This window comes from Taeniopygia guttata, chromosome 22 (genome assembly GCF_048771995.1).
Source record: "Taeniopygia guttata chromosome 22, bTaeGut7.mat, whole genome shotgun sequence".
Taxonomy (NCBI): domain Eukaryota; kingdom Metazoa; phylum Chordata; class Aves; order Passeriformes; family Estrildidae; genus Taeniopygia; species Taeniopygia guttata.
The window spans coordinates 393,025-419,611 of NC_133047.1; the positions used below are offsets into that span (position 1 = coordinate 393,025).

Genomic DNA, 26,587 nt, shown 5'->3' on the forward strand with positions numbered 1-26,587 from the left:
TGGGAGCTTCCCCACATCCCCAGGGAAAACAGCAGCTTGGTATGCTGTATTTATCTGTAGTTTCATCAGAGAGCATGTGTCTGGCTGGCTGATCCCTACTTCTTTCCCTAGACTGGATTCACCCCTTTGCACATTGCAGCCCACTATGAGAATCTCAGTGTGGCCCAATTACTGCTGAACCGTGGAGCCAGTGTCAACTTCACACCCCAGGTGAGTGCAGAGTGGGAAGTTACTGGGGCCTGTGCTGCTCCAGCACCAGAGGAGGATGCTGTGCCTCCTATCCATGTAGGGTGCAGCAGCAGCTGCCAGAGTACGCTGGTGAGGTGGAACTATGCAGAAAGTAGCACAGATGCATGGGGAATTGTTGTATTGCTCTGGGGAATGGTTTTTCCCTCCCCAGAGACCCCTATAGCTGTGATCATGTTAGTTTGACCCTTCCTTCCTTTCCTGACACAATTGGCTGGGAGCCAAGTAGCCCCTCCTGTACTGAACCTAGATAAGGCTCTTTCCCTTCCTGGTTTGCTCTCTTTCCCTCTTCCTGCTATGCAATAAACATCTTGGACCTCATCAGGGGTTGGAGCCTCTTCTGGAATCTTTGCCATGCTCCTGGAACACTTCCCCCCAAGGCCTCCCAGATCTGGGCTAGCCTGGTAGCGGGGGGTAGGTGTTGCAGGGAGTTGCAATTAATAATGACATGGGCCTTTTCTGCTATGGTCTCCCTTCTGTTAGAAGCAGCCATGCATCCCTGAAAGCTCTTGGGGGCCTTGTCTCCAGGCTGAGGGAAAGCTGGTGCAGTTGCTGCAGGGCAGAGCTCATAGAACCTGCAGTTAGGATGCCTGTTCCAGACCCAAAGGTGAAGCCCAATCCATGAGCTGGTGCTTTCCTACAAGCTCTGTGTAGCTTCTGTCTGCAGCCTGTAGCTGCACTGCCCTGTTAGACAAGCTGCTCCCCAGTGTTGTTCCTGGGCAGAGATGTAGCTCTCCCTGCCCTCTCTCCTTTGTTTGTCCCTTGCCTTTTTGAAAGAGAAGGGGCTGCTCCTTCTGACAGACTGTCATTCCTCCTGGCAGAATGGGATCACTCCCCTGCACATCGCTTCCCGCCGGGGCAACATCATCATGGTGCGACTGCTGCTGGACCGTGGGGCCCAGATAGAGACAAGGACCAAGGTGAGAGCACTTCTGAACACAGCCCATCTTTACACCGGCCACTTCCCTCCCTGATCTCCTTCTGCCCAGTGCCTACCCTGCAAAACATCTTGCTGGGAATGTGAGAGAAGGTCTCTGGTGCACTTAGGGGATGGACCATTTTTTTTTGCTGGCACCTGTAGAGGTGAGAGAAGGCTGCATGGCTACAAAGCTGTGCCCTGGGAGCTGAGGCCAGGCTCAGTTTTGCCTTATTTTGCAGACAAGTCCAGAGTACCATTAGTCCTCTACCTGCCCTTCATGCCATACTGAGCCCTTGAACCCTCCTTTCTTCCCAGGATGAGCTGACCCCTCTCCACTGTGCAGCACGCAATGGACATGTGAGAATTGCAGAGATCCTCCTGGACCATGGGGCTCCCATTCAAGCCAAAACCAAGGTACCCAGGCAACTTGGTGGGGCTGTGATTGATGCCAGGTCCCAGGGCAGCACAGTGGGGTACCAAGCTATGCAGTTGCTGGATGGCACCCATGACTGGTTTGGGGCTTTTTTGGCCTGACTTGGGGTAAGAAGCTTCCTGCCCTACTTGGCCGTAGCTGGAGTCTTTTGCCTGAGGGCTCCATCCTTCAAAGGGACCCTGAGAAGGGAATGGCCTGGGTACAGTCTGCCCCGTGGCAGCAGATCTTCAGGCCCTTCCCTCCACTCGACATTGCTCCTCTGTAAGTCTCGGTGGGGGGATTTTGATGCTTCTCTCTGGTAGCACCCTGGGGAACAAGCTGTCTCATCTGCCCTAGACTAGTGTCTGGGGGTGCAAGGCAGGGCTGGGTGGGATTCCTGACCCCCTCCTGGCCCAGCTCTGAGGCTCTGCTCCACGGTCGCAGAACGGCTTGTCGCCGATCCACATGGCAGCCCAGGGTGACCACCTGGACTGCGTACGCCTGCTCCTGCAGTACAGCGCCGAGATCGATGACATCACCCTGGACCACCTAACGCCGCTGCATGTGGCTGCACACTGTGGACACCACCGTGTGGCCAAGCTGCTGGTGGAGAAGGGGGCCAAGCCCAACTCCCGAGCCCTGGTGAGGAAGGGTGGGTGGGCTGGAGCAGGGGAGAGGTAGTATTCCTGCAAATGACTGTCTATCTGTCTGTCTGCAGAATGGCTTCACGCCCCTCCATATTGCCTGCAAGAAAAACCACATCCGTGTGATGGAGCTGCTGCTGAAGACAGGTGCCTCCATCGATGCTGTCACAGAGGTAGGTGGGCTGAGCCCATCCTCAGCTCTCTTGCTTCTACATGTACACTGTGGACAACATGGCAGGATGTGATGTCCCTGTTGCTTCTGCCATACCGCTGGGACCTTTCTTGGTGCTCTTTGCAGCTCAGAACCTATTTAGTCTGGCAGTGTCTTCCTGAAGGGCGAAGAGATGCAGGGGAGACATCAGCTCCCTGCGTTTCCTCCACATTCACCTGCCAGGCTCCTGGAGCAGACAGGGGACTCAGATTTTGCCTGTGCTGAGACCTGCCCTGGGGAGAAGGAGGAGGGGACAGTAAGAGATATTGCTAAGGCCATAAGTCCTATCTGGGTTTCTGGCCCCTTTCTCTTCACAGTCCGGCCTGACCCCTCTGCATGTGGCTGCCTTCATGGGACACCTGCCCATCGTCAAGACTCTGCTGCAGCGTGGAGCCTCTCCTAATGTGTCCAACGTGGTGAGTTCCACCCTGGCTGGGGCTTTGGGAGCTCAGCTTATTTGGGCTCAGCAGGATATCCAGGTCCTGCACCTTCTGCTCACCTGAGCAGTCCCTGGTGCCCTCTGCTTTGTGCTGGCACGAGGAACCAGTAGGTGTTGCAGACACTGCTCTCCTGTGTTCAGAGCAGAGGAATGAGTGCAGGAAGGCATTTTCCCTCCTTTGCCTTACCACTTTATTCTGTTTTTGGTGCAGAAAGTAGAGACTCCTCTACACATGGCAGCCAGAGCTGGGCACACAGATGTGGCAAAGTACCTGCTGCAGAACAAAGCCAAAGCCAATGCTAAGGCCAAGGTAGGTACAGAGGACCTGTGTGGTAATCAGCTCTGGGACCAGCTGGTGCTGGGTTTCTTTGCTGTCACGTGCCCAGAGCACTGCCTACCAGGGACTGTGCAAGAGTGGGAGCAGGGCTGGGATCCCTTTGGCATCTCAAGAAGGGACTGGTCCAGGTCTGCCCAGACAGCTTCTTTGCCAATCTCACAGGATGACCAGACTCCTCTGCACTGTGCTGCACGCATCGGCCACACTGGCATGGTCAAACTCCTTTTGGAGAACAACGCCAACCCAAACCTGGCCACCACAGCAGGGCACACGCCCCTGCACATCACTGCCAGAGAGGGGCACATGGACACAGCCCTAGCTCTGCTGGAGAAGGGAGCCTCACAGACCTGCATGACCAAGGTAGGCTGCTGAGTCCACTGCTGCAGAAGGCATCGCCCAGCTGGGGCAAGGCTGGGCAGCCTGGTGGCACAGTGTCCCTGTCGCAGGAGGGGCAGCCTCCTCCTGTGTTGCAGCAGGCTCCAGCACTCTCTTCATCTCTGCCACCCTGTGATGGGCTGCCTTTCTCCTCAGAAAGGATTTACCCCTCTCCACGTTGCAGCCAAGTATGGAAAGGTGGATGTGGCAGAGTTGCTGTTGGCACATGATGCTCACCTCAATGCAGCAGGGAAGGTGAGAGTTGATTCTGTGGGAGGAGTGGTCTAGTATGGGGAGAGGCTCTGTCTCACCTCTCTGTACTCTCTCCCCCACTACAGAATGGCCTGACTCCACTGCATGTGGCTGTGCACCACAACAACCTGGAGATTGTCAAGCTGCTGCTCCCCAAGGGGAGCTCCCCACACAACTCAGCCTGGGTAAGTCTGGGCTGGGCTTCCCTGGGGATGTGGTGTGTGTCCAATGCCTGCCAGTCTGGGGCCAGCACTGCCCCTCAAGCCTGGCACTCGGGAATGTACCAGGGACTGATCACCACCAGGCTCTCTCCACGTCTGCTGCTCATGCCTGCCTGTCCTCACACCATGTGGAGCAGGCAGGGTGCCAGGCAGTGGTCCTGTTCCAGCAGATAGGCTGTGTCAGGGATGGTCCTGCTAGCAGCATGCTGGTTGCTGCGTGGGGAACGTGTTTCCATGGCAAGTCCTGCAGAGCAGTGCTGCGGTCTGGCAGTTTGGGAAACCACAGGCAAATGTTTGCATGCAGCTATGAAGCAGTGAGTCAGAAAACCCACAAGCTTGTGAGAGTCACTCGGCTCTGCCTGAGCATGGGGAGCATCTCCCCACAGAGCACACCAGCAGGCGCCTTGCTTCCCATGTTGTTTGCAAAAGCTGCATCCTCAAAACAGCCAAGTGGCTGGTGGTGCCAGCCCTGCCCATCTGGCACTTTCCTCTCCCCTGTGCAGACATGCTGGGCGGCACCGGGAGCAGCCGGTACCGGTGCCAGCCCCCCGCTGCTTTGCGTCACTGACAGCCTGCACGTCAGCCCGGGCAGCGGCTGTCTGCCAGCTGCTCTGCTCCTGCAGTGTGGCAGCAGAGGCACGACTTCTGCAGTCTCTGCCTGAATACTAATGCTGTGTATTGGAAGTTTAGCTCTACACCTCAGCCGGGCACATTCCAGGAGCTGTGTCTGCCCCAGCTTTTTGCAGCTCCCAGAGGCTGCATACTGCTGCAGAAATCCATGTGTAGAAAACTCCAGCACAGCCCATACCAGTTGAACCTGAAGCAGGTGGTCTTTGAAACCCCCGTGCTGAGTTGGCTTGAAGAGTGAGTGGGATTTGGCGTCAGTGTCAGGGCTGGTTGCTGTCAGAGAGATGGTGTGGGAGGCATCCCTGAGCTCTGGAGGCAGCTAGGAAGGGCAGGCCTGGCCTACAGAGGTAGGGTGGCACCTCCTGCCCCTTCAGTCTGCTTGGCAGGGCTGAGCACTGCAATGAGCCTCTCTCCCTGCAGAATGGGTACACCCCCCTGCACATCGCTGCCAAGCAGAACCAGATGGAAGTGGCCAGCAGCCTGCTGCAGTATGGGGCTTCTGCAAATGCTGAGTCTTTGCAGGGAGTCACTCCCCTGCACCTGGCTTCCCAGGAGGGGCATGCAGACATGGTGGCACTGCTTTTCTCCAAACAAGCCAATGGCAACCTAGGCAACAAGGTAAGTTGTCCCAGCACATCCTGCCAGGCTGGAGGCAAACAAGCCACCAGAGAACAGCAGTCTGGATGGTGGTCCAGGCCCTTGTGCCTCCCTGCCTTTGATCAGCAGGACACTGTCAGTCAGTCTGCCAGGCTGAGAGCCAACAAAGTCTCTGCTGCTGGACCTGCAGTGGTGGCAGTGCCACTGTGCTGAGACCTCCTCTCATTGCAGAGTGGCCTGACTCCTCTCCATCTTGTGGCCCAAGAGGGGCATGTGCTGGTTGCTGATGTTCTAGTGAAACATGGAGTCACAGTGGATGCAACAACCAGGGTAAAGTAGTGCATTGACAAGGCTTTAGTGAAACACATGGGAGAACTACCTCTAGGCCTGCTCAGGGAAGGAAGAGCATTTCTTTCATTTTTCTTTGTGCTAGAGACTCCCTTCTAGCAGGCATCCTTACCATTTTGCCTGTGTCCTGGGGACTTTTCCTCCTCTTCCCTCCACCTCTCTGGAAGGGTGATTCTTGCCTGCTCTTATAGCTCACCTCTGTACCCACAGGTACAGCATGGTTTGAAGCCCCGTGCTTTGGTCTTGGGCTTTTGGGAAGCCCCCACATATGTGCCTCATCTTTCATGCATGGGGGCTTGCCTGTGGGATGAGCATATCCAAGCCAGAAGGGCAGTGAGCAGTGGTGAGGGCAGAGACCTGATCTTGTCTTTCAGATGGGCTATACCCCGCTGCATGTGGCCAGCCACTATGGGAACATCAAGTTGGTGAAGTTTTTGCTGCAGCACCAAGCAGACGTCAATGCCAAGACTAAGGTACAGAGGTGTCCTCTGCTCCCAGGACCCTTCTGCCATGGGCAACAGCATGCAGGTTGATGGGGAAGTGGAGCTGTCCTCATGCTCCAGGCATGTGTGAGGCCTGGGGGCATTTCTGGGACAGCAGACTTCCAGAGCTGATTGCAGCATCCTCTGTCCTCCCCTGCAGCTGGGCTACACCCCCCTGCACCAAGCGGCACAGCAGGGCCACACGGATGTGGTGACACTGCTGCTGAAGCACGGCGCATCTCCCAACGAGATCAGCACAGTGAGTACAATGCTTCCCTGCACCTCTCTGCTCTGTGGCTTCCCTGCATCTCTCCACTCTGTGGCAAGCTCAGGTAGCTGTCTGAGCTGTTCTGTGGCTGCTGCTGACCCAGTCTTTCTTCTGTGCACAGAATGGCACCACTCCCCTGGCCATCGCGAAGCGGCTTGGCTACATTTCTGTCACAGATGTGCTCAAGATTGTCACAGAGGAAACCGACATCCCGGTGAGCCCCTGGGTACTAGGACCAGGATGCTGTGGAGGAGGGCTGGGACTGGGAGCAGCCTGGGAAAGGTCTGCAGCTGGGTGCCTAGCCCAAGTGTGAGAGTCAGCTGCAGATAGCTGTGCAGCAAAATGCTGGCTTCCTCTGACTCTGCTCTGCTCCCACAGGCAGTTGGCGACAAGCACCGCATGAGCTTCCCAGAGACTGTAGATGAGATTCTGGACGTATCAGAGGATGAAGGTGAGGGGTGGGAGTTGGGTCACACCATCCCAAAGATCTGAGACTGATCCAGAGGTCAGTGTGGCAGGCAGCAGTCAAGGGGATGGCACTGGTGTTCCTGCTGGAAAAGGGACACTCCCAGGCCAGGGGATTTGTGTGGGCCCTGTGTGGTCTTGCAGAGAGGACGAGGGAAGACCATCAGACTCCTGAGGTGGTACCTCCTGCCTTGGGTTCTTCCCTGCACTATGCAGGAGGGATATATCTGGACATCTCCGTGATCCCATGCCTCAGGGACTGTGCAGAGAGCCCTTGGGCATGCAGAGCCCCCACTGTGCCTTGCTCAGGCAAGGAGGGTACCAGCTCCCAGACCAGCTGTAGCTGGTTTGCTCCTGCACCCTCCCACCAATACCTCACTTTCGCCTCTTCTTACTTTGCAGGCACTGCTCATGTCACAGTAATGGGTATGAAATGTGTCCCCCGCCCCAGCTCAATGGCCCATTTCACCCCATGGCCACTAACCATCTGCACGTCGTATCCATCTGCTGAGCCTTGCTGCTGGCCTGGTGCTCTCCAGCACCAGCCCTGCCATCCTGCCCTGCCAATCCCTGTCCGTGCTGCTTGCTGTGGTGTGACTGCATGAATGGGCATCCTTCCACTCAGGAGGAGCCTGACTCCCTTGTCAGACCCAGGCACTGTCCATGGCAGGTGGAGGAACCTGGTACTGTGACAATCTCTGGTGTCCCCCCACAGCTGCCCCATGCTATCCTGACCAGAGCAGGAAATAACCTGAGAGCTCAAGGGTCTCTGTGCTGCTGTGGTCCCCTCCCCATCTCTGGGGCACTCTGTCTGCTGCAGGAAGTGCTGGACACCCTCCCACAGGGCACTGGCCAGAGCCAAACTCTGATGAGCTAGTTAGCAGGTATTAATGGGGCCAGTGGTCAGCATTAGCAGAGCTCTGTGCCTCTGTGGGGTGTAGTGTTAGGGCAGCCTCCTGTACCCCCAGCTGTGCCTACGTCCCTGTTCCAGGCATAAAAATGTAAGGCATCCCCTGCAGTCTCTGCACTGTGTTTGGTGCTGTGAGAAAGAGGTTAGTGAGCAGCCAATATTTCCCAGTGGCTCCCACAGCTTCTGCCCTGCCAGCAGACCCATTCTGGCAGACAGCAAAGCCCTCCCTGTGTCTGGCTGAGGCCCAGGGGGCAAGTGTGTGTGTGTCCAGCAGTGGGAGCAGGGATGGGCCCTGGCTCCAGCCCTGAGGAGGAGTGGGCCAAGGGCTGGATATCTGTGTTCCTTTGTTCATCTGTCTCTGCTTGCTGAGCCAACTCTTGGTTTCAGAGGAAGAGCTGATTGCACCAAAGCCCAAGACACCCGATCTCAGAGACCAGGAAGGCAAAAGGGAGATACTGGAGTTCATGACCACAACAACACTGGAGCAAATGTAAGAGACACTGTATGGTGGGGAGGGACCAGGTACAGGGCACAGGACCAGCCTTGTGTTGGGCAAGGGGCACAAAAGGCTCCAGGCGAGGAACAAATCACTGAGCCCTCACCGGCTGGCCTAGCAGGCAAAACTGGTCAGTGCTGTTCCTGCACCAGGACATGGGACTGCTGCTCAGTTTGCCTTTGTCTGGTGGCCCAGGACTCTGTGGGGATGGGCAGGGGCTGAGGGACCCTCATGCTTCCGTGGCTGTCACTACCCTCTCCTGCCAGGGTGGAGTCTCCAGCTGTCCTGCAGGTCCCCTGCGTCCCACCTGAAACTGTGGTGACAAGAGCTGAGGAGACTGAGCAGGTAGGACCTGTGGAGACAGAAGTTGAGCAAGTCAGCCTGCTGCATGCACCCTCGGTGTCCCCACAGGAGGTGAGCATGAGCTACAGCCTGCCATGGCCTCCCGCAGGCATTCCCTGCTGGGGCAGCTCCTCCATCACCACAGAGCTCAAGTGTGTGGTGGGTAATGGGCAGTGACCTGGCGGTACAGGACTGTCCAGGGAGGATTGTGCAAGGGTGGGAAGGCTCAACACCCCCAGATAGGATCCTTTGCCCACAAGGTCTCTTCCCTGCCTTACACAGCCCTCCAAAGAGTTCGACGAGGACTCTCTGATCCCCAGCAGCCCTGCCACTGAGACCTCAGATAACATCAGCCCAGTGGCCAGCCCCGTGCACACAGGGTGAGTGCCCAGCCTGTGCAGCACATGCATGCTCTGTTCACAAGCTGGCTGCAAGGTGCCCACATGCCCGTGCCTCTGTCCACTGCAGGTTCCTGGTGAGCTTCATGGTGGATGCTCGTGGTGGCTCCATGCGGGGCAGCCGGCACCACGGTCTGCGCGTGGTCATCCCGCCCCGCGCCTGTGCTGCACCCACCCGCATTACCTGCCGCCTGGTGAAGCCCCAAAAGCTACCTGCACCCCCACCACTGGCTGAGGAGGAGGGTCTGGGCAGTCGGATCATTGCTCTGGGGCCTGCTGGTGCCCAATTCCTCAGGTGAGCACAGCTGGGAAGAGAGAAGCTTGGGCTGCCCACACTAGGGTCATCCCTCAGGACTGGGAAGAACAGATCTGGATTCATCCAGAGGGCTTTACCATACAGGGCAAGACTTCTGCCTATATCTGCTTCTTGAGGTTGCCAGAGGAGAGATCCCACCTCTTGTTGGGAGCAGCATGTCTCTGGCACGGGTCATTCAAGAGTAACAGAACAGTGTCAGAAAGCCCTGAGCAGCCCTGTCCCAGCAGGTGCAGAGCCCTCTCTTGCAGAGAGAGGGTGGTCAGCAGTCCATCTTCCCCAGGGCCCAGGGCCATCTTGCTGCCTGCGTGTCCTTGTGGCAGCTTATGGGTGCCAGTGGCCTTCCTCTGCTATCTGCAGCCCTGTCATTGTGGAGATTCCCCACTTTGCCTCGTACGGACGTGGAGACCGTGAGCTGGTAGTGCTGCGCAGCGAGAACGGCTCTGTGTGGAAGGAGCACCGCAACCGCTATGAGGAGAGCTACATGGACCAGCTGCTCAATGGCATGGACGAGGGTGGGTGTGCCAGGCGGGCAGGGGCTCCACACCTCACAGCTCCCTGCAGGCAAGGCTGTGCTGGCCTGCGAGGCGGAATGGGCTGAGTGCTGTGTGGCACGGTGGAGTGATGAGTGACAGCCACAGGCTTGGTGTGTGAGCACTGATGGCTGTGCTGCCCTTGCAGAGCTGGAGAGCCAGGAGGAGCTGGATAAAAAGAGAGTCTGCCGCATCATCACCACCGACTTCCCTCTCTACTTTGTGGTCATGTCCCGGATTTGCCAGGACTGCGATATGATTGGCCCTGAGGGAGGGTGTTTGAAAAGCACACTGGTGCCCATGGTACAGGCCACCTTCCCAGACACTGCTGTCACCAAAAGAGTGAGGCTAGCCCTGCAGGTGAGCCTCAGAGAGCCTGGCCTGAGGCCCAGACATACTTCTGCAATCAGGGGTGGGCAGCAAGCCCAGGCTGTGCCCCAGCCTGGGGAAAAACCATCCCTGATGGCCATCCTTGTTCTATCCACAGGCACAGCCTGTGCCTGATGAGTTGGTGACTAAGCTGCTGGGGAATCAAGCGACCTTCAGCCCCATTGTCACAGTGGAGCCACGACGGAGGAAGTTCCACCGCCCCATTGGCCTCCGGATTCCACTGCCACCATCCTGGAAGGACAATCCCCGAGACAGCGGTGAGGGTGACACCACCAGCCTACGTCTGCTCTGCAGTGTGATCGGTGAGGCTACAGGCATGCTCTCTATGGGGATGGGCTGGGCTGCCTCAGGGGGATGCAGCTCCAGGGAGCTCAGTAAAGGGCCCAGCTGTGGAGAAACCAAATGCCTAGGGGATGGTTATGGAAAGACAGTATGTTTACCCGTACTTTCTGCTGCAGGAGGGACAGCCCAAGCGCAGTGGGAAGACATAACAGGCACCACAAAGCTAATCTATGAAAATGAGTGTGCTAACTTTACCACCAATGTGTCTGCCAGGTGAGTCCTGGGCAAAAGCGTGCCCATCTGAGGATATCTGGTGCTCGTTGGGCCTTGCTACAGCCTTTGCCAGGAGAAGCCCCTTACCCCTGGTGCTGTGCTGCCCTATTCCTACATGTAGGGTGGTTTCCTCTAGCTTTGAGACACCCATGCTGCCTGAGCACACTTCAGGAAACAGTCATGACAGCTGGGTGTGCAGAAGGAAGGAGGCCATTATTTGTACTTGGCTGGGTCCCCATCCAAGATGGGGCTGCACCTGTGTCCAGAACTCTTGAGGCTTCCTTTGCAGTCCAGTTGGCTGTTGAGGGGGCTGGGGGCAGCTGGCTGGTGCCACCGCCCAGCAGCACCCCGACCCAGATCTCCTGCAGGTTCTGGCTGGCTGACTGCCCACGCACAGCTGAGGCTGTGCACTTTGCCACCATGCTCTACAAGGAGCTGACAGCCGTGCCCTACATGGCCAAATTTGTGGTGTTTGCCAAGATGAACGATGCACGAGAAGGCCGGCTGCGCTGCTACTGCATGACTGATGACAAGGTGGACAAGACTTTAGAGCAGCATGAGAACTTCACTGAAGTGGCCCGCAGCAGGGACATTGAGGTTTGTCCCCAGCAGCATGTGTGGAGGGCAGCAGGGAGAGGGAGAACAAAGTGATGGGAGACTGATACCAGTGGAAGGGCCTGGCCCTGGCCTGGCTAGGAGAGTACCTGCCCTGTCCAGCAGCAGGAGAAGCAGCTCTGTGCAGGGTCTGAGCATATTTTCTGCTCCTGGCCAGGTGGTAGAGGGAATGCCTTTGCACGTCGAACTCTCAGGGAACCTGGTGCCTGTCAAGAAGGCTGCTCAGCCCCGCACCTTCCTCTTCCAGTCCTTCCGGGAGAATCGTCTTGTCATTCCCATCAAGGTAATGTCAGGGTACAAGACAGAGCAAGCAGTTAGGGCCCTTGGCTTGGGCCAAGCCACCTAACTGGGCTCTGGCACTCAGGTCCGGGACAGCAGCCGGGAAGCCAGTGGCTCCTTGTCTTTCTTGCGCAAGGCCATGAAATACGAGGACCTCCAGCATGTACTCTGCCACTTGAACATCAGCATACCACCGTGCACCAAGGTCAGTGTAGGGTCTTTGGCACTCTGGTAGGGGGCAATGAGGGGCCATCCCTTCCCCAAGTGCAGGGGACAGCCCTTGCTGTCACCTTTCTTCACCTGCTCCATGTGGCCAGGTCATGCCACTCAGGAGGTGAAGGAGAAGCAGTCATGTCAGGGCAGAGCTGCTGCCCTCTTTGCAAACTGTTGACCTTTTGGTTTGTCACCACTTTCACAGGGAAGTGGCAGTGATGAGCGAAGGAGGACACTAACACCATTGTCTCTGCGGGAGCGATACAGCATTCTAAGTGAGACCAGTTTTGGTATGCAGCCTGCTGGGAGCATTCCAGCCCACTCACTACCTGCACTTGGGGTGCCCAAGCCAATGGAAAGCTGGGGTGATCCTGTCCTAGTTGCACTCACAGCAACTTCCCTTTCCCTGAAGGTTCCCTTGGTCCTGCCTGCAGGGCAGTGCTGTGCCTGCGGGTCTGTGTGACCCCCACGGCAATCCCCCCATTCCCCTCACCACTCTGGTGCAGAGCCCTGTGCAGCTGAACTGTGACTCCCTCTTCTCCTTCAGGCTCTCTGAGCAGCACAGACAAGGCAGACCAGAAGATGGTTGACATAGCAGAGCAGCTGGGCCTCAGCTGGGCTGGTGAGTCCACACCTGACAGTTCTGAGGATGCACAAGAGTCCTCGGAAAGCTGACACTTAGGGAGACTGGAGGTGTGCTGCCAGGTGTAGTGTCTGCTTTGCAGTGCACCCCTGCTGTGAGCATTCCAGGGCACAGAAGTGAACCTTCCCATGGCTGTGCACATATTCACATGCATGGGTGCCAGGCTAGGCCTTTGTTATGGGTTGTTTGTATTGCTGCTGTTTGTTGCAGCCACACATCCAACGGCAGAGCCCACACTTCTTAGCATGAGACCCTCCTGAATTAGTCATGGCCAGCCTGAGCAGGGGGGCTTCAACCCCTGCCCCATCTCCTGCTCCTGCATGTTCTGCTGTGTTTAGTTTTTTGTAACAGAGGGTCTCTCTACTGGTCCTGGCTGAACCCCTCACAGCATCCCTAACCTTGTGGGGTGCACCAGAAGGTGTGATACTGACATGGTGTTTTCCCCAGAGCTGGCACGTGAGCTGCAGTTTGGGGTGGATGACATCAACAGGATACGTGTGGAGAACCCCAACTCCCTTCTGGAGCAGAGCATAGCCTTACTCAACCTCTGGGCCAGCCGTGAGGGCAAGAATTTCAAGAGTGAGTAGTTGTGATGCCCTTTTACAGCACAGAGGTGGCAGGGCTAGCTATGGGCTAGCTGTGCAGAGCAGTATGTGCATCTTCAAGGATCACTGGCTGGCTTTACAGTGGTTCATGCATATCTGCCTTCCCTGCCCACCTGGAGGGTGTCTGGGGCATGGCTGTGTCTCCCCAGGTGACTAGTTTGCTGACACCATCTTCCCCCTGCAGTTGAGAACCTGTACACGGCACTGAGGAACATCGACCGCAGCGAGATCGTCAACATGCTGGAGGGCTCTGGTCGGCAGAGCCGCAGCCTGAAGGGAAGCTGGCGCTACACAGACAGAGACTACTCCCTCTCACCATCCCAGATGAATGGTGAGCCCCAGCTTCTGGCAGGGAATGCAGGAGGACCCTGGGGGTACAGTCGGTGCAGAGATTGGGGCTGGTGTCTTGCCTGACCAGGTTGCACCCACTGAGAACTGAGTGGGCACAAGGCATTTCTGACAGATGTGGCCTCTTCACTGGGGCTTATGCTGCAGAAAGCTTGGCTCTGCCATACTGCTTTCTCAGAACCTCTCCAGGTGGGATTGATATGTGTTCCTTATCCCAATGTGAGAGGTGAGAGGTGTCTCAGGCTGTGCAAGCTGATCAGTGGCCAGGAAGCTCACTGAGTCCTGGCTGTACAGCTGTGGTGGTGTGCCTGGGCTGGGTCCCAGGCAGAGTGGGCCTGGATGTGGGGACACAGCCACAGTCAGCTGTGGGATATGCTGCTGGGAGCCAGCACAGGGGCAGGGCTTTTTGCTGCTACAGTCCTGCACTGTGGCTCAGGCCCTGCAGCGCTGGCTCATCGCTCTCTCCCTCTCTGTCTCCCCCCTTGTTCTGTTTTCTCAAACATGCCACCTAGTGCTGCCAGGTGCGGGCACTCCTGTGGGTCACTTCTTTTCATCTTCCTCCTCTGAGCTCATCCTGGCCTCTCCTCTCATCTTCCACTGCCTGTCTCCACTGTCTCCACCTCAGCTAAGCCCTCTGAGAGCTGCATCCTGCTCCAGTGACTGCATGTCATCAGGGACTGCCCCTCTTACAGCTGTCATGCTTTCAGGCAGCCATCCCAGGCCTTCTTCTCCTGCACAGTCCCATGCTCCTTCCCTCGCTGGCACTGCACTGCATGCTCCTGGCCAGGCACCGGGGTGCCCATGGGTGAGGTGCCCTTTCTGTGCCAAGGGTCCCAGCTGTGTCCTGTGCCTTGGCTGTGGCTGGCATTCCCCGGCTGCCAGGGGAGCTGAATGGGTTCACTGCTGATCTCCAGGGGTGAAAAAATGGCTCAAAGCTGAAAAGGGCTCAGCAAAGCTATCTGCATGGGTGGGAGTGCCTGGCTTGGTTGTAGTTTATATGGATGTGCCTGAGCTGTGCACATGGCCCTGGGCAATGAGACATAACAATGGCTTGTAGCCCTGGAGACACCGATGGGGTTGTAAGGCCCTGGCCACCTTCTGCAGGGCCTTGGGGTTGCATGGCATGTTCTGGGGCCATCCTTCTCTGCTCATGGTACTTCCAACCCACTCCTCTCTGCCCTAGCTGCCTTCTGCAGGGCCTTGGGGGTTGCATGGCATGTTCTGGGGCCATCCTTCTCTGCTCGTGGTACTTCCAACCCACTCCTCTGTGCTGTGGAGAGTGTTTGGCTTTGAGAGTTGGTGCCTGCCAGACTTGACTACTTGAACTCCAGGCTAACAGCCAGCCAGCTGATGTTGGATGGGGGCTGTGAGCAGGGACCAGGGGGTCTGATGGAGCAGGGAAGCAAAGAGGACACTGTGTCCTGCACTGTGGATGGAGAATCATGTGAATACCAGGCCAGTCCTCATCACAGAGGGGAGGCAGCCCAGGACCTGCCCAAACCAGCCCCAGGATTTGAAGGGAGGCATGGCAGCATTTGCAGGGACCATGTGAAAGCAGCTGCTGCTGTGAGCACAGCCCTGCTCAGCCTGGCCACAGGGGGCTGTGGCATGACCATTGCTGTCCTTGGGGCTGTCATATTCCCAGCAGCCATTTCCCTTTTGCCCTACTGTGCTTGTGCGTGCGAGAGGTGGCTGCTGGACATGATGCCTCTGTCTGCCCATATAGGTTACGCTTCGCTGCAGGACGAGCTGCTGTCCCCTGCCTCCCTGCATTACACACTGCCATCCCCGCTGCGTGCCGACCAGTACTGGAATGAGGTGGCCATCATGGATGCTATCCCCATGGCTGCCACTGAGCAGGATGCCCTGATGGAGATGTCCGACATGCAGGTGTGGTCCTCGGGGCTCACCCCCTCGCTGGTGACTGCTGAGGACTCCTCTCTGGAGTGCAGCAAGGCTGAGGACTCGGATGCCACAAGCGAAGGCCGGTTCCCAGGGCAACTTCTAGCAGATGCTCATGGCCCAGACCATATGGGCTCTATGGACCTGGTTGAGGATGACACAGTGGACTCAGATGCCATGAATGGCATGATTGACCTTCTAGAGCAGGAGGAGGGGCAGAGGCCAGAGGGGAAGATGCCATCTGGTGATCATCAACCAGGGACTGGGGAGCAGGACCCGGAGAGTGAAGTCTCTTTTGTTTCAGTTCAGGAGAAGGTGCAAGCCAGGATCATGACATCACCTACCTTTAGCCATGATGTGGAGAAGAGTGCAGACAGGTACTGCAGCCTGGGGCACCAGGGTGACCGTGGTAGGGGAGCACAACTGCTTTGCCAGCTACTGCCCTGTGCTGGGCCAGCTGCAATAATCTTCCTGCTTTGCTTGCTTCCCTGCTGGTCTCCAGCTCTGGAGCCCAGGCATCTGCAGTACATAGAACGATGGTTGGGCCGAGTGCCTCACGCCTTTCTGGCAATGCTCTGAAGGGCTCCTTGCAGAGCACCTGGAAGAGACCCCAGACAGCCAGGCCCTGCATGTAGGTTGTACTTACGAGAGCTAACCCTAACCTAGGCTGCCTCCTCCCACATTCCCAGTGGCACTGGACCCACAAAGTCCCTGGTAGCACCCAGAAATCCTTCTCAGCATTAGACCACATTAGAGTTAGAGTTAGACCACACTAGACCATGAGAGCACAGCATGCTCTTGCTTCAGATCCTGGCCACCAAGCTGTGAGGCTGCGGGATGGGCAGGGAGCATGGCATAGAGGTGGCCTGTGCCTTTTGTGCATCTGTGTGTTTTGTGCTGCTTCTGCCAGGCGCCCAGCAGTGCCGTGAGCTGGGGAGTGGAGCCAGCGCCTGTGGGGTGTAGGCTGCACTGGTGTGCTTGCCGGAGCTCGGCTGGCGCTCAGGGTGCAGCACTCCGTGCAAAGCTGACTGCCTCTCTCTCTCTCTGTCTCTCTCTCCCTATCCCTGTCCCTCTCTGGTGCCCAGGCTGAGGGACTGGAATGCAGAAGGCTCCTTTATCTCCTGCCTACAGGACCTGACAGCGGGCTCCTGGCAGGAGGGAGTCACCCGAAGGCTGCTCCCAACGCACTCCACAGCCTCTGGGGCACAGGGCCAGGAGCAAGAGCAGGTCCTGGTGCCAGCCATGGAGCTGATGCGGATCAGCTCTGCAGAGGACAGCGACTGGCAGCCTCAGCACCCCACAGGCGGCTGGCAGGAGGAGGCCAACAGCCGCTTCTTTGGGCAGGTGAGGGTAGGAGCAGGGGAGTCAGCCCTGCAGGAAGTGGTGACCCTATGGACAGCCTTTTCTGGAGCCTGCTGCAAGGCCCATCAGGCAGACCAGGTGCTAGTTCCTCAACTCTCCTGGCATACTTCATGCCCCTTGGGGTGCCTCTCAGCCCAGAATAACCTGCTGTGCTTGATACCTGAGCTCTTGCTCTCCATTTATAACCCAGTCACCCTCCCAGACTTGCTCCTTATTTAGTATCTGCCCTGGCTGCCAGCCCAACAGGCTGCTGGAGCCAGAAATAGAGTTGGTCTAGGGGCTAGGCTGGGTGGTAGGCTTGATGCCACGGTCACACAGAGCCAGCAGGTATACAAGGTGAGGGCAAGCACGTTTCCCCAACCATCCCGGCAGCACGGCCGTGCTTGGAGGTGGCTGTTCAGCTCTGCCGTGTGTGTCACCTGAGTCACGGGTGACTTCAGCGACATTCCAAAGCCCTGGCTTCTGCCCAGGGCTTCATTTGTGCTGTGACGGAGACTGCACGCTGCCCTCCCACCGCAGTCAGGGGGACAGGCTGTTGGGCAGGCTGACAGAGAAGAGGGACGGAGCCGTCCCAGTGGCGGCCACATGACTTGGAGCGGAGCTGTGACTGCAAAGCCCCACCTGCCCGCTCACTTCTCGCCGCCCAGAGCAGCAGAGGTTAGAGCAGCTGAGGTTACAGCAGAGCCGGCAGTGCGGGGCCCGGGGCATGGCCGAGCGCTGACCGCGGCCCGGGGCCGCGCACACACAGCCGCGGTGCCCAGGCACGATGTGGGCTTTCCTGGCCCAGCTGCTGATCGCTCTGGTGCTTCTGGCCTTCTTCCTGGTCAGCTGCCAGAACGTCATGCACATCGTCCGGGGCTCTGTCCGCTTCCTGCTCAAACACGCCCACCGTGAGCTGGACAAGGAGCTCGGGGAGAGCCCGGGGCTGGCGGATGACGAGGAGACTCTCTCCGCCAGAGTCGTCCGCCGGCGCGTCCTCCTGAAGGTAACGAGCGGCGAGCTGAGAGACCGGCCCCAGGGCAGACAGAGGAAAGCGGTGACAGGGCAGGGTGGGAGCCGGAGGCTGTGCGGTGCATGTCAGGTGTATTGTTCTGCCTGGTGAACAACTCCCCTCACCGCCCTCACATGCCCTGATCTCCCTCCTGTTCCTGCAGGGGAATGAAGCCCTTCATCTCCCTGGAGAGCAGGTGACTGAGCAGCAGTTCACAGATGATCAAGGCAATATCGTCACCAAGAAGGTGAGTGATCAGTGGCAGGATATGGGTACGGTCATGCCGCAGCCTTTTTCTTCTCCCCTCCGCCCCTGTAGCCCGGGGGCCATGTAGGGCATTCGTGTCCCGCTGTCTTCGGTTACAGTCACGGCACTTCTCCAGCTCATGGGACAGAGACTGCACACCACGTGCAGTTTAGGACCAGACTGGGTGAGGAGGGAGTCATGGTGCCCTGGAGCTCACTGTGACACCCAGCTGTGTGGGTCTCCACAGATTATCCGGAAGGTGGTGCGTCAGCTGGGCCCTGGTGACATGGGTGACAGGCAGGAACAAGAGGAGCTGATTCTGGAGGGCTCGCAAGACCTGGAGGCTGAGGATGACCACTTCATGAAATACTCCATCTTGCACCGGGATGGTCTGGGCACCAAGGTACAGTGTGGCTCATAGCCCTGCCTTGCAGGTTGCCTGCCTGGGCCAGCACCCAGGACTCTCAGTACTTTGGCAGGGCTCTCAGGATTTGGGTCAATGTAACCCTCTGTCCTTTCTTCTGCCCTGCACTCCTTTCCTGTTTCCTCTCTAAGACTTCTAAGGCAAATCTTGCCCACTGCACCAGTCTTCTTGCTTGGTGTTTTCTGCCTGCCAACTGACTCTGCCTTTCCCTTTCCTGTCCTTTTCTCTATGTCCATCTGTTCTCCTGGGTGATGTTCTGCTTCCTGCCCCTTCGGCTTCCTCAGGAGGAGGTGCGAGTGCGTGTCCCAAAACCAGAGGTCTCTGGGGGCAGGATGGGGGCTCAGATAGTGAAACGAGCCAGCCTGAAAAGGGGGAAGCAGTGACCCCTCAAATGGCCTCTTTTGAGGTAACCCTACCTTTGCTCTTCCTTCTGTCCTGGCTCTCCATGCTGCTGCCTGCACTGAGCTGCTAGTCATGCATTCTCCTGGGGAAAGTGTGGTGCAGCTGTTGGCCTGCAGAGAGGGTTTGCTGTGCTGCAGCAAAAGCCTGAGGGTGGGCAGCAGTGTTCCCCTGCTGATAAGCTGCTCCTGGGAGCTGTGGGCATAGGGAGTCCTCGTCTGCAGTGATGCTCCAGCCAGCTGTGTGCGCAGCACCCCACTGCAGCCACAGTGCCAAGGGCTGCTGCTGCAGTGGCAGCACGTGGGTGCTCAGGGTGACGGTCCCCAGTGACAGGGTCACAGAGTTGTTACTCGAGGTTATGCTGGGCTACAGACAGAGGGGTGGTCTTTGTCCAAGTCACTCCAGGGACTGGATTGCATTTGCATGGGGCCTGAGCAAAACTACCCCCTTCATGCATGAGCACTAACTGTGCAGCGTTGTGGCAGATGAGACCAGCCCTTGGAGCTGGTGCTTTGGTGTCCCCCTTCCCAAGGCCTGCAGCTTGAGCACTGGCAGAGCTGTGGGTCGGGTGAAGGATGTCCCAGTTTCGTGGGGCTGTGGCCTACTGCCTCTGCTCACAACACTGTTGTGGGAGATGCAGCTGCTGCCTCTTCCAGCCATGTAGAGGAAAGCATTGAGGTCTGCTGAAGCCAGGATGGGGGCAGGCCTTGGCAGGGTGCTGCTGGGGAATGTCTGGGCAGTAGGGATGCAGGAGTGGCAGGTGCAGGAACATGGCACTTGTAGGGGCTGATAACAGGGCACCTGCCTTTGACCTAGAATCTTCCATTGATCTTCACTGAGCTCAGAATGGCCCCTTAAGTCTTGTGCATTCCCTGATTCCCCTGCCTTCCCTGAAGAGTGGGACTAGGCCACGTTGAAAGCAGGATGCTTGGCACAGCACACTTGAGCCTAGATGCATCATTTTTCTCTGCGCACTCACTGCTGCGCTGACAGGGCAGCACTGGGGGAAGGTGTTGCATGAGGGCTCCCCAGCTGCCTGGCACTGCCTCCTGGCAGGAGGCTGCCAAACAGAGGCAGTTGGACCTCTGGCCTCTGTTATACATGCATGACTCACTCTGTCCTCCCTCTCCCTCCTCTCTCCACTCTGTTAGTGAGCTTTCTGGGGGTGTATGAAAATCAAGAGGCTTATGCTTGCAGGCACATTTTCATGCAGACTCTGTCCCCCTCTGCCTGCCCTATTGTGTGGAAGTGCTCCTGGGTGTGCACTGGGGAAGGTCTTCCTCACTGCTGGGAGAGTGGGGTGCAGTCAGTCATCCTAGCTGAGGTGAGGGGCTCAAGGCTGGCCTCCATCCCAGGTCCTAGAGCAGCCCTCCCCGCTCCTTCCCAGTGCCATGCTGCATTTGGTGCAGCTCAGCCATTGCTTGCTGCTCTGTGCAGATGGGGCAGCACCACCAGTACCATCCATGTCATTGCTCCTAGTTCCGCCCTGCCACTTAGTGGTGCTCTGTCACTGTCTGACACCCCCCAAAACTTGTCTTACGGTTGCCTGGCAGCATGGGTGCATGTGGGACAAGCACAGTGTACAGAATGTACAGAAGGGACTTCCCAGCCATGTACCTGGCTGCCCTCCCCATTTATTCTGGATGTGCCACCATGAATGCCTGGTAACCCCATTTCTGTGTCTCTCTGTGTCTCTCCAGGATCACACCTCAACACCAAACCACTGAACTTCACACACGTTCTGACACATACCTGAGAAGAGAGGAGAGCAGAGAGTGGAGGGGAGCAGGGCTGGCTGTACATGTTCCTATAGGCTAATGGCATGATTTCTGTATGAGATATACTTACCGTCCTATCCGCATGACTGACTGACTGCAAGACGCATGAGCTACAGTACTTAAAACAGATGAGGGGCTTCCATCCTTGCCCCGCTGCTGCCAGGAGCCCAGAGACAGCACCACACACCAGGGGCATCCTCTCAGCTCCTTTGGAAGGCAAGAGCTGGAAAGAGATTCCACCTCCGTGTGATTGTGTGTGTAGATGCATCCCCACGTCTGTGCTCCAGCTGCAAGAGGAAAGCTGGGACAGCATGGCACTGCTCACCATGGAAGGAGAGGTGCTTGCCCCCCGCCCCCCCCCCGCCGCAAATGCCTGTGCTGCCTCTGCTGGACTTGCTTCTCATCCCTCCCTGTGAGTGTTAGGTTTTGGGGAGGGCAGCAGTGGCCAGAGGGTGCAAGGGGAGGCTGCAGGGAGCACAGCTGCAGGGCAGAGGGACTGGTGCAAGGCTGTCCTTCCTCTCCTCAGCACGTGCAAAGTCTCCTGTCGGGGCAGAGCTCTGGGCTGAGCACTGAGCTCGTTGCTTATGTTGAAAGTGTAAACTGTACAGCAATCAGCCTTGTGTATATGAACCAATAAATACTATGCAAACCCCTAGGGACACTCTAGCAGTATGTACAAAGCACTGACAGCTCTGCTCTCATATACCTCTTCAGGCTGCAGGATGGGCAAAGCCTTTGGAATATGTGAGCAGCTCTACTGAATGGAGCAGGAAGGCTATAGAAGTGAGAGGGCAGCAGCCTGGCCCTGTCCTGTGCCCCTCTGCCTGAGCCTGGCCCCTTCCTGGCCTGAAGAGGGAGGGTCTAGAAGTGCAGTCCCATGGTCCAGCCCCAGTTTGTTTTGGCTCCAGCTGGGTTGAAGCTGTAGGCCTGTGTTGAGGTGCTTGGGGCCCAGGGAGGATGTGAGAGAGGGCAGGAGGTGCTTGTGCCACACATGGGGTTGTGCCTAGCTCTACTCAGCACAATATCTGCTCAGGAGATGAGCCAGGAGCTAGTAATAGCCAACAGCCGTGCAATACGCACCCCAGGCAAGGGCTTTGCAGGGACCCTGGCCTCCCTGCAAGGGGGGTTAATAGCCCTGGATACTGACTCTCCCGGGACCAAACCCAGAGACATGGGAGCTGCTGCCCCAGTGGCTGCATTTTCTCCAGGTGGAATCTGCTGTGGCAACAGCCTGAGCCCTGGGGGCTGGGGCAGCCTCAGCCTGGCTGCTCTGGCAGGAGAGCCATGCTGGGCAGAGCTGCCCAGGCAGCTCAGAGTTGTGCAGGACATTGAACCTGTTTTGATACTTGACCCCAGGAGCACAGGGAGAAGGTAGTGGCACTTGGTCCCAGTTCCCTGACCCTGTCTGATGTGAGGACCTGGCCTTTGTAGCACAGTGATGTGGGGACCTCCCTGCTCTTTCTCCTGGAATGGCCATGGATCTGCTTTGCAGAGTCTGAATTTGTTCTCTGTGGCCAGTTGGAGAACAAGGGCCTCTCCAGCTTCAGGCTGGTGGCTTCAGGCTGATGCTGGCCTTGGCAGGGCAGCCCTATCTTTCAGTGGCTGCACATCTGCTGGGAGAGCCCCTGGCTGCCCTGGAGCTAAGAAGCCTCGCTGCAGTGAAGCAACTGACCCAGCTTAGCCTTGGAGAGCAAAGCAGTCCCCTCCCCACCCCAAAGTTGAGCCATAGAGGCACAGACTCTCCATCCATCACCCTTGCTGCGTACAATAACCTCCCTAGACCCACTGCAACAGCTGACTCCGTAGCATCACCCTAGAGTTGTGTGTGGGTCCAGTGCTTTGGCCTTGTGTATGCCGTAGGGAATGTGCTGTGCTGCAACCGTGCCAGGCACCTGCAGTGACATTGCTTTGCGCTCAAATTGCTTGTAGGGCTGGTAGGGGGAGGCTGCACCCAACACTGAGCCTAGAGAATGCTGCAGTCTGCACACTAGAAGCTTTTTAGAAGTTTAAAAAATTACTTTTATTTTCTTTTTTTAATTGTTATGAAAACAAGCCTTTTGGATCTCCCTGTCTTAGGCCCTGATGTATAGATCATTTCCCTGTACACCAGCTATCAGACTATGAATTAATAAATAAATCAACACAAACAGTGTCTCGTCTCTGCTTTTCCAAAGGTGTGGAAGACGGAGGCCCCGGGGCTGAGTCCCCTCTTGCCGGGAAGGCGGGGGCGGCCGTGTGCTCTGCCATTCCCGGAGCAGCTGAAGGCAGCGGGAGGGTGCGCACCCCCGAGGGGCTGCGGCGGCCTCTCTCGGGGTGGGCGATGGGGGAAGCGTCCGTTCCGCTGCGGGGCTGTCCCGGTGGAGCGGCGCTCCTGAGCCCCGAGAGGCGCAGCCCAGAGCAGCGGCCCTGTATACCGCCCATCCCTACCCGTCCCTTCCCATGCCATGCCGTGCCATGCAATCCCATCACGGCCCATTGCCGTGTCGTGCTGTGTTCCGTCCCGTCCCATCCCGTCCCGACCCATTCCCGTGTCGTGCTGTGTTCCGTCCCGTCCCATCCCGTCCCGGCCCATTCCCGTGTCGTGCTGTGTTCCGTCCCGTCCCATCCCGTCCCGGCCCATTCCCGTGTCCATCGCCGCCGCCGCCGCCGCCGCCGCCGGTGTTCAAAGCGCAATTTGTCTGGGCCGGACCAATCGCGCGCTGCCGCTGCGGCGCAGCCAATGGCAGCCGCGGCCGCCGAGGCCTGACCAATAGGCGCGCCGCCCGCAGCCGCCCGGCCAATGGGCGCGCGTTATTCTAATATCCCCGTCTTTATCAGAAGTGTTGGCGCTGCCCCGGCCCAAGTTGAGGGTCCGGGGCCGGAGGCGCCGCGGGGTCACCGGGCGCTTCCCGGGCTGCCCGCGGCCCGGCCCCGCCGGCATCCCGCTGCCAGTCCGGCATCCCGCTGCCAGTCCGGCATCTCGCTGCCAGTCCGGCATCTCGCTGCCAGTCCGGCATCTCGCTGCCAGCCAGGCTCCCACGGGCACTCTGGGGCTCTGTAGCCCCCAGGCCGGCGGTAATGGGCCAGCCATCGCACCTCCGGGATTCTGGGCTCTGAGGGCCGCCTCGGTGCTAGAGCCATGGATGCCAACCTGCCAGGCACCTTTCTGCTCAACGGCCCCTCGCTGGGCCCCTTCCCCGAGGCCAAGGCACCGGTTTGCCAGTATTCAGTGCAGAGCTCCTTCTACAAGCTGGGACCCGCCGGACTGGGTGCCCAGCTGGCTGCTGGCACCCCGCACGGCATCTCCGACATCCTTGGCCGGCCCGCGGCGACCCCGAACAGCGGTCTCCTCCCTGGCTACCCGCACGCGGGCGGATTTAACGGACTGAGCTCCCCGGGCGTCTATTACGGGCCCCAGGTGGGCGCCCTCCCCAAGGCTGGGGGCGAGTACCCGCCGCGGGGCCGGAGCTGCTGGGCGGAGGCGGCCCCGGAGTGGCGGGGCGGCCGGCAGTGCGGCGGCCGTAAGTACCGCGGGCTCGGAGCGGCCGGGTGTGGGATGGGTGGTTGGTGCCGCAGGTGACAGGCACCTCGCTGAGTCTGAGGCATCGGCACCAGGGCAAGGGCATGTGTCTTTTCCACAGCTGGTTGGCCAGCAGGCTCGCCCAGGACAGTGGCAAGGACCCCAGTGCCGGAGCTGCTGGACCTCAAACGGTCACAGAACTTTTTGGCTCAAGGGCAGGGGCAGCTCTAATGACAAATACTAATTCTTTGCCCCCAGGCAGCCACAGCTGGCAAGGACAGGCAGAGCCCTCTGATTCACAAGATCTCCCTGTCTCTCAAACAGTTTCACTGAGGGTCAGTGCCTGGTTATTTCATGGCAGAGACAGGCAGGACAGCCAGCCCCGGAGCCCCAGGCTGGCAGCACTGCCTTCCTGGTGGTGAGCTGTCCGGGGAATTCCAGAGCATGTTGCTGCTGTCCCAGAGGGTAGGTGGGATGGGTGCATCCACTGTCCCATGGGAAGCCCCAGGAGGCTGTGCGCAGCTGCTTAGAACCTGCAGCTCTGGTTCCCTTCACCTCTTTGCAGGTGATGATTTTGGAGCAGATGGGTTCGGCAGTTTGGCCATCTGCTCCTGACACAGCTGGGAGCCAATGACCAGCTATGCCTGTCTTCTGTCATGCATCCTGCAAGGTGTGGGACATGGGAGCACAGTGTTCCCAGCGCTGTGTGGCTCTGGGGTCAAGCAGTGTTAATAGCAACCCTTACCCTCTCAGCACAACCACTTAGCACTGTCCTTGATCAGGAGGTGCCTATCCTGGCTCTTGCTCTGTGGGACCTCCACAGTGGGCAGCTCAGCCCTCCTGGGATGGGGCTGAAGCCCTGAAGCAGGAATACAGTTTTAATTTGGAGAGGAGCAGGTGTGGAGGGACTCTTTGGTTACTGAGGGCTGGTGAGTGTGGACAAAGGGAGAGCTGTCCAGAGTCATGGGCTGCCAAGGGCTCACCCACTTCTCTTTTCCTCTCCTGTAGCCCCTGCTCACTTGGCTGACAGCATGCACAAGAAGAAGCACACACGCCCAACCTTCACAGGACACCAGATCTTTGCTCTGGAGAAGACGTTTGAACAGACCAAGTACCTGGCAGGTCCGGAAAGGGCACGGCTGGCCTATTCTCTTGGCATGACTGAGTCCCAGGTGAAGGTGAGTAGTGGTTCCTGTGTGGCACGGGGTGCGCAGCATGTCGGCTGCTAACTGAGCTGGGCCCTGATGGGGCAACAGGTCTGGTTCCAGAACCGACGGACCAAATGGAGGAAGAAGAGTGCCCTGGAGCCCTCCTCATCCTCGCAGCGGGCGGGGGGCTCTGGCGGAGAGCGGGCGGCCTCTGAGACCGAGGACGACGAGTACAACAAGCCCCTGGACCCAGACTCAGATGACGAGAAGATCCGGCTGCTGCTGAGGAAGCACCGTGCAGCCTTCTCCATGCTGGGCTTGGGCACGCACAGCGGCTGAGCCCCAGCACGGCCGGCCCCTCTGTGCCGGGGGCGACTCCCCTCCCCAGCAGGTGCCCAGCTGTTGGGGTGGGGGGCTGACAGCTGGATGGGAGCATGGCTCACAGCGCTGGGAGCAGCACACGGGGTAGTGTCAGGTGCAGCCGTGTTATGGGCATTGATGAAATAAAGGTCCCAGTCAAGTCCCAGCACTTGTTTCATGGGCATGTGGTCCAGGGTGGCCTTGTGAGGCTGGGCTAGAGAGGGGTTGGGGATAGGATGTATGGGGCAGGGTCTGCATGCCAGGCAGGGGAAGGGGCCGTGCTGTGGTGCTACATGTGGGACAGGATGTGCCCACAGAAGCAGGGGAGCCCTGGAGATTTTCCCAAGGTTTTCTCTGGCTTGGGCGTGTACCAGCAGCAAGAGCTGCTGGTTCAAAAGTCACTCACTGGGGCCTCTTATTGGACGCTCTTAGCAGCAAATAAATATAATTTATCTTAACAATGTGAGTGAGAGCCCATTCACCTGTCGGGGCTGCAGGATTGATGTGGCATCAATAGCCCCAGCCTGTTTGCCTGCCAACCTGTTGGGTCCCCCCCTGCTCTGTGCTGCACCGCTGTGCAATGGGGGCTGCACACAGAGACGTGTGTGTGCACATGGGTCTGCACACTCCCTGTTCTGACTCCCCGTGGCTCACCAGTGGCATGCCAGCTGTGGGTGCTGCTCAGGGCCAGCTCTCCTTACCTGTTTAGGATGCCAAAGGAGCTCCAGCTGGCACAGGCAACAGCACTTGAGGCCGGACAAGCTTGGCAGTTGTTCAGCCAAGAGCCAGCTAAGTGCCAGCCAGGTGTGAGCAAACACGTGGGCTGTGTCTTGGGAGGAAATCGATAGCAGATAAGGTGCTGCCGGCCCATCAGGCACTGATTAGCAGCATGGCACAGGCACGGGAGGGGTAGGAATGGGGCTGGTGAAGGGATGCCCCTCCCTGCGGCTGCAGGCAGCACCTGCAACGGGCTGGTGGCTGAGTCCCTGCTTGGG

The 26,587-nt window shown here is 58.2% G+C and overlaps 2 protein-coding genes across 17 annotated transcripts in view; both read left to right on the forward strand.

Annotated features, from left to right (window-relative positions):
- The window catches only part of ANK1 (ankyrin 1), a 58,360-nt gene extending 35,628 nt beyond the window's left edge, over positions 1 to 22,732 (forward strand). For 4 of the 16 annotated variants that reach the window (XM_072917542.1, XM_030290005.4, XM_072917544.1 and 1 more), the window contains 38 exons: positions 112 to 210; positions 1,068 to 1,166; positions 1,481 to 1,579; positions 2,022 to 2,219; positions 2,296 to 2,394; positions 2,750 to 2,848; positions 3,083 to 3,181; positions 3,371 to 3,568; positions 3,740 to 3,838; positions 3,922 to 4,020; positions 5,104 to 5,301; positions 5,512 to 5,610; positions 6,003 to 6,101; positions 6,271 to 6,369; positions 6,500 to 6,592; positions 6,757 to 6,829; positions 7,246 to 7,269; positions 8,141 to 8,243; positions 8,516 to 8,663; positions 8,874 to 8,971; positions 9,060 to 9,284; positions 9,663 to 9,817; positions 9,984 to 10,195; positions 10,323 to 10,527; positions 10,684 to 10,780; positions 11,149 to 11,377; positions 11,553 to 11,678; positions 11,760 to 11,879; positions 12,093 to 12,177; positions 12,435 to 12,509; positions 12,978 to 13,109; positions 13,320 to 13,466; positions 15,210 to 15,762; positions 16,471 to 16,729; positions 17,902 to 17,985; positions 18,232 to 18,387; positions 18,693 to 18,814; positions 20,508 to 22,732. In XM_072917542.1, coding sequence (XP_072773643.1) covers positions 112 to 210; positions 1,068 to 1,166; positions 1,481 to 1,579; positions 2,022 to 2,219; positions 2,296 to 2,394; positions 2,750 to 2,848; positions 3,083 to 3,181; positions 3,371 to 3,568; positions 3,740 to 3,838; positions 3,922 to 4,020; positions 5,104 to 5,301; positions 5,512 to 5,610; positions 6,003 to 6,101; positions 6,271 to 6,369; positions 6,500 to 6,592; positions 6,757 to 6,829; positions 7,246 to 7,269; positions 8,141 to 8,243; positions 8,516 to 8,663; positions 8,874 to 8,971; positions 9,060 to 9,284; positions 9,663 to 9,817; positions 9,984 to 10,195; positions 10,323 to 10,527; positions 10,684 to 10,780; positions 11,149 to 11,377; positions 11,553 to 11,678; positions 11,760 to 11,879; positions 12,093 to 12,177; positions 12,435 to 12,509; positions 12,978 to 13,109; positions 13,320 to 13,466; positions 15,210 to 15,762; positions 16,471 to 16,729; positions 17,902 to 17,985; positions 18,232 to 18,387; positions 18,693 to 18,791 — 5,181 coding nt within the window. In that variant the 3' untranslated portion in view covers positions 18,792 to 18,814; positions 20,508 to 22,732. Of the gene's footprint in view, positions 1 to 111; positions 211 to 1,067; positions 1,167 to 1,205; positions 1,330 to 1,480; positions 1,580 to 2,021; positions 2,220 to 2,295; positions 2,395 to 2,749; positions 2,849 to 3,082; positions 3,182 to 3,370; positions 3,569 to 3,739; positions 3,839 to 3,921; positions 4,021 to 5,103; positions 5,302 to 5,511; positions 5,611 to 6,002; positions 6,102 to 6,270; positions 6,370 to 6,499; positions 6,593 to 6,756; positions 6,830 to 7,245; positions 7,270 to 8,140; positions 8,244 to 8,515; positions 8,664 to 8,873; positions 8,972 to 9,059; positions 9,285 to 9,662; positions 9,818 to 9,983; positions 10,196 to 10,322; positions 10,528 to 10,683; positions 10,781 to 11,148; positions 11,378 to 11,552; positions 11,679 to 11,759; positions 11,880 to 12,092; positions 12,178 to 12,434; positions 12,510 to 12,977; positions 13,110 to 13,319; positions 13,467 to 15,209; positions 15,763 to 16,470; positions 16,730 to 17,366; positions 17,733 to 17,901; positions 18,042 to 18,231; positions 18,388 to 18,692; positions 18,815 to 20,507 lie in introns of those variants that run through there. The other 12 variants (XM_030290017.4, XM_030290022.4, XM_072917540.1 and 9 more) reach the window with 10 other exon arrangements.
- Positions 22,733 to 23,598: 866 nt separating this feature from the next.
- Positions 23,599 to 25,758, forward strand: NKX6-3 (NK6 homeobox 3). The gene is made up of 3 exons (XM_002194767.5): positions 23,599 to 24,085; positions 25,093 to 25,262; positions 25,341 to 25,758. Exons 1-3 carry the CDS (start codon positions 23,704 to 23,706, stop codon positions 25,569 to 25,571), a joined length of 783 nt encoding a protein of 260 aa, XP_002194803.1. The 5' UTR covers positions 23,599 to 23,703; the 3' UTR covers positions 25,572 to 25,758.
- The last annotated feature ends 829 nt before the right edge of the window (positions 25,759 to 26,587 follow it).

Bases quoted from the DNA above. Each gene is read 5' to 3' on its own strand.
- NKX6-3 (XM_002194767.5), top strand. From the start codon at position 23,704: ATGGATGCCAACCTGCCAGGCACCTTTCTGCTCAACGGCCCCTCGCTG. The intron at 24,086-25,092 runs GTAAGTACCGCG...CCTCTCCTGTAG, and splicing joins CGGCCGGCAGTGCGGCGGCC to CCCCTGCTCACTTGGCTGAC. The intron at 25,263-25,340 runs GTGAGTAGTGGT...ATGGGGCAACAG, and splicing joins TGACTGAGTCCCAGGTGAAG to GTCTGGTTCCAGAACCGACG.